We start from the raw sequence: 11,754 nt of genomic DNA, 5'->3' as shown, positions 1-11,754 counted from the left end.
ATAAAATTGTTAATAAAATAACGAAATAATAAAAATAATTAATTTATAACTTTTAAAAGATTAATTTAATTAATAAAATCGTTTAGAATCAAATTTAGAAAATGATCTAACTTTTAAAAAGAACGTGATCATTAATTCTTAGAGATATAAATAGTCAAATTAATTTAAAAAAATTATTTATTTTTTAAATTAGTCTTTCAAATTTTTTTTAGTTCAATTTGTCTTTTAAAGATTTTAATTTAGTCATTTTAGTCTTTTCATCACTTTCGTTGCTAACGAGTAACGCGTCAAAGTTTATTGATGTGACACATTAATTGATATCATAATATACATATAGTAATCCTAATTGATGATTAATATGATAAGTTTATGAAATTAGATCAAATAAATCTCAAATTAAAAATTTTAATGTCTCAAGTTTTTTCCTCAATTAAATTTTAATTTGATCTTATTTTATAAATCTATGTATGTATCTTAGTATCACTTAACATGCCATATTAACAAATTTTAGTATTGTCAATAAAAAAAATAACAGAAAAATTAACGCGATTAATTTAAAATTTTTGAAAGACGAATTTGATTAAAAAAATATTTCAAAAATCAATTTAAAAAATAAATAATTTTTTTAAAAATAAATTTGGCCATTTACCTTGACTTAATAATATTAGTAATATATATAAAAAATAATGCTATAAGTCTACAATTATTCAGCCATCACTGTCTGTCCTCCGTAACCCAAGATAAAACAAAAAAAAATTAAATAATGTCTGCTTCTTCAATAACAATAAGCATGTCTTGGTCAAATTTCCTTTGCATTCTTCTTAATTTAATTACTTCATTCATTTAATCTCTTTTTTTTCAAGTATCATCAACGAAATTTCCCCACACTTGAAAGCATGAAACTCGTAACTCTCTTCTTCTTCTTCTCTCTCTCGCTTCTTATTGCATCCTCATTTGTTTCTGCAGCCACTCTACAACAACAGGAAGGTGACATTTACATATTTGCTCTTTCATAATAATTAAGTTAATGATGATGAGTGTGATTTGTGATGAAAAATTGAAATTGTGAATCAGTGCAAGTTCTGAAGGAGATAGGGAACACACTTGGGAAGAAAGATTGGGACTTCAGCGTAGATCCATGTAGTGGAGAACGAAACTGGTCTTCCCCTGCTTCCAAATCTTACTCGACACTAAATGCTGTCACTTGTGATTGTTCTTTCTCTAATAACAATCTCTGCCATGTTGTTGGCATGTGAGTTTCATACTTCTACTAATTTCATAATCTATGATTAGATACTTATGTGATATATAATATATAGAGTTTAATTTCACGCTTTAAGCATGGTGTGAACTATGAACTAAATATAAGTGATTTCTATAACTAGCTTAGAAGCTTTTATATTTTGTGTGTTAAAATTAAACTCTTAAAAATTTTCAAAATTAAATTATGCTACTTTTATAAAAATTTAATTTTTGTAAAAGATTAAAAGAAATAAGAGTTTAATGTTGGTAGTTATTTTTGTTAACAGTTTTTTTATGCCCTAATAAATGTTTTACACTCACAATGCATTAACATTAAATTTAATAAATAATTAAATAACATTAAATTCTAGGATCGAGTAAAGTCCCAAATCCTAAACATTCTTATTCTTATTCTACCCTTAAGAATAAGAATGTTCATGGATCGAATCCAATCCGCATATTTGCGGTATTTATTCGAATCCAATCCAAAAATTACGAATATCGATTGGATTCGCAAGGTTATCGGATCAGATCGGATCCGCAAGGTTATCGGATCAGATTGTGGATTTTATGTAGCATATTCGCAGATCCACAAAAATAAATAAATAAAAGAGTAAATATTCTTTTTATGTTTTATTTCAACTAAGAGAAAATTATTCTAAAAGACTGTTAGGAAGATTTAATTATTAAAAAAAACTTTTAATACTAAAATTATTAAGAAGGACCAAATCTTTTTATAATATTTAAGAAAACAAATCAAATCTTTTTATAAGGAGATAAATATATCTTTAATTATTTTTTATAATCTTTATGTTAATAATTTTATTTATCTTAAAATTTAAGTAATTAATCCTAAATTTTTAATTTTAAATCTTAAATTACATAACAAAACTCTAAAGTAAACTAATGTCAGTGTTCCGAGGGTTACCTGAAACTAAAGGTTGATCTCGGATGAGATCTCCTGATGAGGTCGGAGCGGTTGTGTCCGACTTGCTAAACCTAGTGGTGCTACTAGTCCTTGGTCACCGAAGTGTGGTGGTACCTGCAAGAGACTCCGATGCTTAAGTTAGTACATGCTTTAGGCAGGTTGTTTTGTAGAATATATTTATCTTCTTATAAAAAGATTTGGTTCTTCTTCTTAAATATTATAAAAAGATTTGGTCCTTCTTAATAATTTTGGTATTAACGGCCCCTTTTTAATAATTAAGTCTTCCTAGCGGTCTTTTAGAATAATTTCCCCAATAAAATAATACAACATATATTTTTATTATTTAAGAAAAGTATGTTTAATAATATTTTAAGAGTAAACATATTTAAAAGAGTAGAAAAATAGTATTTTATTGATTTTTTTAAATAAAAATAAGTTTTTTAAAAGATTTATATATTTTGCGGATATATTCGAGATCCGATCCGCAAATTTACGGATCGGATCGGATCCAAGATTAAAAATCGCCGATATTGAATTCGATAATTTTAGTGCAGATCGGATAGAGATTTTGGCCATATCCGATCCGATCCAGTTCGCCCCTGCTTAAGAAAAATGCTAATACTCATAGGAATTAACCACCATGATAATGACTATCCAAAAATTGTGTATAATAAACTGTCAATTTTCTTGAATTTTAGTGGTGTGAATGATTAATTATTTTATACTCTGAGCGTATAAAAAGTATTACTAAAATATTAATACTGTTATCATTTTAGTTAATTTTTCTCTTTTTAGACACCAAAAAAAATATGTTTTGGTTATAAGGAATACGTTAACAAATGTGGTGAGAGTGTGACAATTGTTGTGTTGATGAATGAGATTTATCCTATACAGAGTTCTAAAAAAACAAAATCTAACTGGCACTCTTCCTCCGGAGTTTGCAAAGTTGCCTTACCTGCAAGAAATGTAAGCAACCACAAAACACATTCTTTCCTCTCTTTCACCACTATCTTCACTCTCACTTACTTGGTATTCTCTCTGTTACAGTGATCTCACTCGCAACTATCTTAACGGCACAATCCCAAAGCAATGGAGTTCCTTGAATGTTGTTAACATGTAATCTCTTTCTCTTTCTCTCTACCTTTACGGAAAACATAAGATTATAGGGATTGTAATGAATCAACTGGATTGAATTATCTGGCCAACATGTGTGGTTTAATCATATCACTGGTAATATTGCATTCCAAAGTGATTGATGTACATTTGAAGTGGAATTCTAGCAATGCCAAAAGTTTATGATTCACATAAATCTGTCATGTTTCTTTTCTTTCCCTCTCACTCTTGTACATTCGTTAATCAATGTATTTATATACAAGTATTAAGATATAGAGTAATAGCCCAAATAAGTCCCCGAAAATTTTTAGTTGGACACTTTAATCCTCAACAAATTTTAATCATCAAATTAGTTCCTAACCTTTTATTTTGGGACTGATTTTTCTAATGAATAAAAGTTTGGAGACTAATTTGATGATTAAAATTGGTTTAAGACTAAAGTGTGCGACTAAAAATTTTTTAGGGATTGATTTGGAATATTATTCTAAAATGTATTAATACAGGGGCATACCAAATTTTGAGAAACAATGAAGGAGTATCTCCCTTGGGATTTAATGTTTCAAGTGCAATCTTCAATCCTACTTTGGAAAATGGATTTTGTAGACCATATACAGAAATTAAGACATGATAGTTTAAGTTTGAATAAGTATAGATTTCTGTAACGCAAATGTTAAACATAATGTCCATAGATTGCTGAATTCTGGACTTATAAAAACTGCAATCATCACATATTTCTTAAATTGTGGCAGTTCCCTTTTTGGAAATCGAATAACAGGCTCAATTCCAAAGGAGCTGGGAAACATAACTACCCTGAAAAGTTTGTAAGTTATTTATTGGTCATGCTAGAGTTTCCTCCCACAGAAGTTTCATGAAAATTTCTGAATTAATTTGAAAATTGTATAGGTCCTTGGAGTTCAATCAACTCTCTGGAGAGCTTCCTCCTGAGCTTGGGAATCTTTTGCAGCTTGAAAGATTGTAAGCCCTTTGTAAACACTTATCTTTTTGGAGAGCTCTCATGGCAAGGGCATTAGTCATTATAGTCAGCAATAGAAAAACTTATCCATTATGCAAGATTCAAAAATCGTAATTATGTGTATTTCAAAAGTTACATGGCATGCTTTTCATTTTGGTACTTTATCAAAGTTTGTATAATCGTTGTTGCGAAATTGATTGCCAAGTTCACTAATTGCTATAAACATAGTAGCTAAAATATCTATTTAACTATTAAAATATTTCGATATTACAATTTTAAATGAGTCAATCGATTTTACAAAATATTTACTAGGTCCGGTGATTTGACAATTTAAATCTTGTTTTATAAAATCCATAAGTGTTGACATTTTTCCATTCTAGACTTTGCTCAAAATTTTATTTTATTTTATTTTTTTAGGCATGTTAGCTCCAACTCTTTTACTGGGAATTTACCCACTACACTTGCGAGGCTCAGTAAATTGAATTACGTGTAAGTGTCTATATCTCTCTACTCATTCCTTTTGCATCCCCTTATACTGTAGTTTAATTTCATTAGTAATGTATCTTTGTTGATCACTCTCTTATTCTTCAGTCGACTCAGTGATAATCAATTTTCTGGAGCAATACCCAATTTTATTCAGAGCTGGACAAGTCTTCAGAGGCTGTGTGAATCTTTGATTTCTCCTGTGAAATTTGAGCCTTACGTTGTTACTTTTTTTTCTAATTACACATTATCAATTGGTTTACCAAAGGAATGGTTCTTATAATTATGCCAGGGTGATCCATGGGAGTGGTATGAGTGGACCAATTCCTTCTGGAATTTCATTTCTGAAAAACCTTACTGACTTGTAAGCATGGTGTTTTGAATTGTAGCCACCAATGCTTGAAAATTCAGAACTGCTTAGGTGTTGTGTTTTCAACATGCTTAAAACATGCTTTGCAGGAGAATCAGCGACTTGAAAGGACCAGATTCTTATTTTCCACCACTCCGTAACTTGACAAATTTGGAAACACTGTGAGTTTAATGCTTGCAAATGCCTCACTAAGAAATGCTCTTAGCAATGGGAAAAAGTTGATAGCAATGCCTTTTTGATCCTCAATTGTTGAATTGTTTCCAGAGTACTGAGAAGTTGCAATCTTATAGGATCGATTCCTGAATATCTTGGAAATGTAACTAATTTAAACTCGTTGTAAGTGATGCTTTATTCTTTTCAATTTTTTTTGTTTTTTTGTTGGCCTTCTAACTTGGAAGTTTCATGCACTGAATGTATTTTTCTTGCATATTGTACTCGTTTATTAGATAAAGTGCATCGACACGTTTCCTCTGATCAGTCTTTTGATTACATTGTAGGAATTAAACATTTTCATGTTGATTTTTTTATTTCTTTACTCTTTTAAATAATACTTGTTCTGGACATCGTTTCATTTTCAGAGACCTCAGTTTTAACAAATTAAGTGGAAGTATCCCAAACTCCCTCCGTGTCCCAGAGAACATGAATATACTGTAAGAAATCTTTTTAATTTTGTTGTTTTTTATTACACTGAAAATGAGGACGCATGATTTTTTATAGTTTGCTTGTGCTATTCAATTTCCTCTAGCAGCTAAGATTCATTAGGATTTATAGTTGACCTACAATTATTACTATAAAATCCGGCAAAAATTGTAATAATCAAAAGAATATATAAATTTGATGTTTACAGTGGTTATTAAAAAATTGCATCAGTCAATAAATACCATTTTATTTTCATTACTTGTATAATCCAAGTATCAAAGTTCTAGCTTTAACATTGAACTGGCACTAAAACAAAACCTAAAGCTGATTGGATTCATAGAGATTCCTGCTCAACCTAGTTTAAGTAGATCAAAACAATGTTAACTTGTTTGCAACAAGACAGCAAGCATTTTATACATATGCATTGACTTGTGTAAAAGCACAATGCACATACTCCAAAAGATAAAATATTATGTTTTCATTGAAAATTATGTTCTCATTTCATGTCAAGGAGCATATGCTTTCAAAATGTCATTGATTAAACTCATCTTATCAAAATAAGTATTGATATTGCGAACTAAGATAAATTAAAGGATCCTAGGGGAAGATCCAAATTATTGAGGAAATAGGATTTTATTTACTAGTTTCAATATTGTGGTTATTCATCAATTTGTATAAATTGACTTCTTGATAATGTTTTTACCTAGGTACTTAACTGGAAACTTTTTCATTGGACCACTGCCAAATTGGATTGCTAACCCAGACTACACGTGAGCAATTCTGCATTACTTTTATGATTTCTTGCATTAAATTAAATGTTTCGCTTAGTACATTATTCTTAGGATTCTTCTGTGCTACCAAGTTCTCCATGCAGTGTTTTTAGTCCATCTTTGATTCTAAATCAGTTCATATATATACAGGGATCTTTCGTATAACAACTTCAGCATCGAAAAGCCAGAGCAGTTGACATGTCAACAAGGAACTGTGTAAGAACCATTTCATCTTCATACCTTTCATGTGTTTGTCAATTCTAGAAATTTATCTGAGACTTGACCATTTCTTAATGTGCCTCAGAAACCTATTTGCATCAGCTTTGAATGGAAATAACTCGTAAGCGTATACTACTTATGCTAGATTATTTTTTCGATACTCATGCATATAGCTTGAACTGATGCTATTATGCTCACTTTTTATGCCAATCTATATTTTCATAGGGGAACTTATCCATGTCTGGGGATCACCAGCTGTCCTAAACGTAAGTTGATTTGTTATCGACCCTCACCTCATTGTTTACAATATAGAGTTGTAGAAGTCTTCTCACATGTAATAATATGATTGATAGTTGGGATGGATTTATAGTTACTCAAATGATTAGAAAGTGCTAAGTCAAAAAGTAATTGTTTCTTAACATGTTAAATTGTAAATGGATATTTTTTACTGCCAAAATATTCTCTAGAACCTGTTTATTGTGCTTGCTTCCTTTAATTGACTTTTTGCATATTTAATTTCCAGCTTCATACTCTCTCCATATAAATTGTGGTGGGAAGATCATAACTTATAATGGAAACATTACATATGATGAAGATTCACAAGAAGCTGGACCAGCAAAATCTCTTCGTAGTGGATCAAACTGGGCAGTTAGCAACACCGGTCACTTCTTTGATAGTGGTATTTCAGACTATTATACATGGTCTAACATGTCTAAGCTTGCTATGAACAATGCCGAACTGTACATGGATGCACGTGTTTCGGCGCTTTCTCTTACATATTATGGGTATTGCATGGGAAATGGAAGCTACACTGTAAATCTCCATTTTGCAGAGATAATGTTTACTGATGATCAAACATATAGTAGCCTTGGAAGGCGTGTATTTGACATATATATTCAGGTTCGTGGTTTCGTCAGTTCAACTTTTCCAACAACATGTATGAGCAATACCTTCTGGTGTATATAGTTTTTTAACTAAATCTGATTTTTAACAGGATGATACAAAGTAGTCAGTTGTCTCAGTTCTTTGATTTGATTTGTTAGATTTACTAAATTATTACTCGAAATCAATTTCTAGACTAAAATATAGAGTTGTGCACAACATCATCTATGTGTATTTGGATTGAAGTATTGCAGAGGAAGTTGTTGCTAAAGGATTTCGATATTGCAAAAGAAGCAGGAGGAGTCAGGAAGCCCATCATAAAAAATTTTACAGCTATTGTGACCAGTGGTACCTTGGAGATCCGCTTACAATGGGCCGGGAAAGGGACAACTGCCATTCCATTTGGATCAGTATATGGTCCTCTTATATCAGCTATATCTGTCAATCCAGGTTACTTCTTCTTTTCTTTAGTTTCCTTTTTGTTTTTTCTGCCTTGACTTTCATCATCTAATGTTATGTATTTTATCATAATCTGGCAGACTTTACACCCCCACTGGAAGAAGAAAGTAACAAAAAAGGAAGTGGCATAGCTGTGGGGGCTATCATTGGAATTGTATTGGCTGGAGCACTTGTTATTGTCATGGCATTTGGTATAGCTTGGTGGAGAGGATGTTTACGACAAAAAGGTTCATTATATAGAGGTAAGAACTAAGATGCTACTATAGGGTGCTACTCTATCTAATAGTAAATATTAATTTTCAAACAAGAACTTGATATGAATTTGCTTGCATAAATGCTGATTAATTATCTTGTCAACTCCTAAACGCAAATATATGGATTGTCTTTTCATTTATGCTAATATTCTTAGAATAATGACCATTCTGCCATATGCAATAACTAAGTTTCCGAAAACGGATATCTTAATTCACTTTTCATTCTCCTCTTGTTTGGCTTCAACTAACAGACCTACAGGGTTTGGATCTAAAAACTGGCATATTTACCTTAAGGCAAATCAAAGCAGCAACAAACAACTTTAGTGTTGCCTGCAAGATTGGAGAAGGAGGGTTCGGTCCAGTATATAAGGTATTGTGGAAAATAAGTGAATTTATTTTTTAGAACCTGAATCAATATCATTGTTTCTTTTATAGTTTCTACTGCACTAAAAAAATAGTTACAATCATTTGGAAATGCAGGGTATTCTTCCAGATGGCACAGCAATAGCAGTTAAACAGCTTTCTTCTAGATCGAAGCAGGGGAATCGTGAGTTCACAAATGAGATTGGCATGATTTCTGCTTTGCAACACCCGTGTCTAGTTAAGCTCTATGGCTGTTGTATGGAGGGAGATCAAATGTTGTTGATATATGAATATATGGAAAACAACAGCCTTGCCAGTGCTCTGTGGGGTAATGTTTCTTTACTCTCTATATTTGAGTTTGGTATCTCTTTCGTTAATAAGCTAAAATGTTGTATACAAAATAGACATACTGATTATTTGGCTTTGTTATCTAATTTCGGTGACAATTGCAATCAAGGCAAAGAGAAAACTCAATTGAAATTGGACTGGTCAACAAGGCGCAAGATTTGTATAGGCGTTGCTAAAGGCTTGGCTTACCTCCATGGAGAGTCAAGATTAAAAATAGTTCATAGGGACATCAAGGCTACTAATGTGTTGCTGGATAAAGATCTAAACCCAAAAATATCGGATTTCGGTTTGGCCAAGCTTGATGAAGAGGGTCAAACACACATAAGCACTAAAGTGGCTGGCACTTAGTGAGTTCTCCTTTTTTTTTCTTAAAGCATTTAGCAAGATGTATTGTGTATTTTTCGAAGTTTTACATAGTAAGCCAGCATAGAAACTTCTTTTAGTTCTTTATGACTTATGAATTTGAAAAATGTATCTACATTGTTACTGAATGTATGAATGTTCTATGTTGCAGTGGATATATGGCACCCGAATATGCAATGCGTGGTTATTTGACGGACAAAGCAGATGTGTATAGTTTCGGAATTGTTGCCTTGGAAATAGTTAGCGGCAAAAGCAACAACATGGGCTGGCAAAAGGAAGAATGCTTCTCTCTTTTTGACTGGGTAACTTATCCTCTCATATCTCCTGCGTTTGTTTCAATCTGAATGATTGTCCTTTTAGAATATATACAAAGATTATGATTGTTATTTTAGAGTTTCTTTAAACTCTTTCATTCAATTTTTCAGGTATTGTGACTTTTGTGAGAAATTCGTTCATGCTCCTAGAACACATTAATTCTTACTCTAAAATTCACATGTCACAACTGCTCATTGTTTAATTTTGATACAACCTTTTTACTATTATGAATTAAAATGAGTGATTGTAAATGTTTCTAGAACACGCATAAAATGTGCTCTAGTAGCATGCAAGAATTTCTTGACTTTACTAAAATCTTCAGTGTCTAAGTGCTTCTTGCTCAACTATACCGGTTCCCTACTTTATTTCAAAACAATTTTAGAGATATCTTAGTCCCTTAGATTCAATCAATTTTAGTTTTAATTTATTTTATTTGCATATTGATGACAAGAATTAACTACAATCTATAATTTGTTTTCACAGGCTCTTCTCTTGAAAGAGAAAGGTGATCTAATGGACCTAGTTGATGAGAAGTTGGGTTCACACTACAAAAAAGATGAAGCAATGCTCATCATCAACGTGGCTCTTCTCTGCACAAATACCTCTCCATTGAACCGACCAACCATGTCGTCAGTGGTAAGCATGCTCGAAGGCAAAACCGCTGTACAAGAAGTGGTGCCGGACACGACGCAGGTATTTGGCGAGAAAAAGTTAGAGATGATCCGAGAGTATTACCAACAGAAGGGGAAAGATAAGATTCCAGACACTGAAGAAGTGAGCACATCAACTAATGAAACTGCTGCATTTGTGGCTAATTCAAAAGACAATTCAATCAACATGGATTCTTCTTATTGGGAAAGAAGTGGTAGATGATCCAAAAATATCTCCATATATATTCTTTCATATTACTTGTAAGCCAACCAAAGTGGAAATATCTGCCCAGAAATTTGTATTTATAGTTTACAACTTTGCACAAGGTTTTGTAGACTTCAAGGATCAGGAGTCTGCTGCTAAATGTAATAGCATTAGGTTTGAGGCAAAATGAGGCCACATATAGCTAAGAAAAATAAGCATTAACATTTAGGAATGCATATTTTTTCCCCAAAATAAAAAATATCTCAACAAGGTATGTACTAGAATCTGCAGATTATTAAATAACTTGTTTGCGAGCACGAAATAAGTTTTATAGTATCATTATATTTAATAATTTTAAATCTTGAAACAAACATGCTTTAATATACAGTCTGAAATTGATATTCCTTTCATGTGAACGGTCCATATGAGTGATTTAAGGGTTCAATTGCTATTACCTCTGGTTTATAATGTTAGATTGGTCATTTGCACGCTAATTAAGAAACTTAAAATCAAGATCTTATGATGTGACGTGGTCATTACTGCCATAAATATTTTCTTACGGTTGTAGATGGAAAGAGTAGATATTTGAGAGTGAATCTTCTCAAATTTTTTTTAATCGTTTGGTCAACTACTTAACTGTGATCACTTATTTCATATTTTTTAAATGAGACCAAGAAAAATATGTGAAAGAATAGATAACGGACTTAAATTCACTCTCAAATCCTATTTTGCTAGCAGTGAAATTCGATACCAAACCTCCTGTGTGAAAACACCGCAGCAAAATAGAATTGTAGAACGCAAGTATCAATATATATTAGGTGTCAATCAAATGTCCCAAAATATTTTTGACACTTTACAGTGACCCATGTTGTTCATCTAATAAATAGATTGCCAAGTAGCAGCTTGAAAAATGAAATTCCTTACAAACTGCTATATGGAAAACTAGCTCATATCTCGAATTTAAAAGTTTTTGTATGCTTGGCCTATGCATCCACACTTACCACCTCAAGGTATAAACTTGATTCACGAGCAAGAAAATATGTCTTTCTTGGTTTTAAAGTTGGGACCAAAGGTTTTAGATTAACTGATGTAACATCCAAAGAAATTTTTGTTTTTTGGCATGTCACATTCTATGAAAATCAGTTTTCTTTCTCAAATTCTGCAGCAATTGAGAATAT

The 11,754-nt window shown here is 31.7% G+C and overlaps 1 protein-coding gene across 4 annotated transcripts in view; it reads left to right on the top strand.

The window, feature by feature from the left end:
* The window catches only part of LOC107459657 (probable leucine-rich repeat receptor-like serine/threonine-protein kinase At3g14840), a 39,577-nt gene extending 28,689 nt beyond the window's left edge, over positions 1-10,888 (top strand). Inside the window, exons 1-24 of one of the 4 annotated variants that reach the window (XM_016077882.3) lie at positions 823-987; positions 1,075-1,252; positions 3,065-3,136; positions 3,218-3,286; positions 4,033-4,104; positions 4,187-4,258; positions 4,674-4,745; positions 4,848-4,919; positions 5,032-5,103; positions 5,199-5,270; positions 5,374-5,445; positions 5,688-5,759; positions 6,456-6,518; positions 6,669-6,734; positions 6,823-6,858; positions 6,963-7,003; positions 7,261-7,637; positions 7,874-8,069; positions 8,159-8,320; positions 8,584-8,702; positions 8,813-9,023; positions 9,153-9,390; positions 9,558-9,708; positions 10,205-10,888. In XM_016077882.3, the coding sequence (XP_015933368.1) occupies positions 897-987; positions 1,075-1,252; positions 3,065-3,136; positions 3,218-3,286; positions 4,033-4,104; positions 4,187-4,258; positions 4,674-4,745; positions 4,848-4,919; positions 5,032-5,103; positions 5,199-5,270; positions 5,374-5,445; positions 5,688-5,759; positions 6,456-6,518; positions 6,669-6,734; positions 6,823-6,858; positions 6,963-7,003; positions 7,261-7,637; positions 7,874-8,069; positions 8,159-8,320; positions 8,584-8,702; positions 8,813-9,023; positions 9,153-9,390; positions 9,558-9,708; positions 10,205-10,594 (3,036 nt within the window). In that variant the 5' untranslated portion in view covers positions 823-896 and the 3' untranslated portion in view covers positions 10,595-10,888. Of the gene's footprint in view, positions 1-822; positions 988-1,074; positions 1,253-3,064; positions 3,137-3,217; positions 3,287-4,032; positions 4,105-4,186; positions 4,259-4,673; positions 4,746-4,847; positions 4,920-5,031; positions 5,104-5,198; positions 5,271-5,373; positions 5,446-5,687; positions 5,760-6,455; positions 6,519-6,668; positions 6,735-6,822; positions 6,859-6,962; positions 7,004-7,260; positions 7,638-7,873; positions 8,070-8,158; positions 8,321-8,583; positions 8,703-8,812; positions 9,024-9,152; positions 9,391-9,557; positions 9,709-10,204 lie in introns of those variants that run through there. The other 3 variants (XM_021128264.2, XM_052251941.1, XM_052251940.1) reach the window with 3 other exon arrangements.
* Positions 10,889-11,754: the final 866 nt, after the last annotated feature.

Source organism: Arachis duranensis, chromosome 7 (assembly GCF_000817695.3).
Source record: "Arachis duranensis cultivar V14167 chromosome 7, aradu.V14167.gnm2.J7QH, whole genome shotgun sequence".
NCBI lineage: Eukaryota > Viridiplantae > Streptophyta > Magnoliopsida > Fabales > Fabaceae > Arachis > Arachis duranensis.
This window is presented reverse-complemented; position numbering and strand designations above follow the sequence as displayed.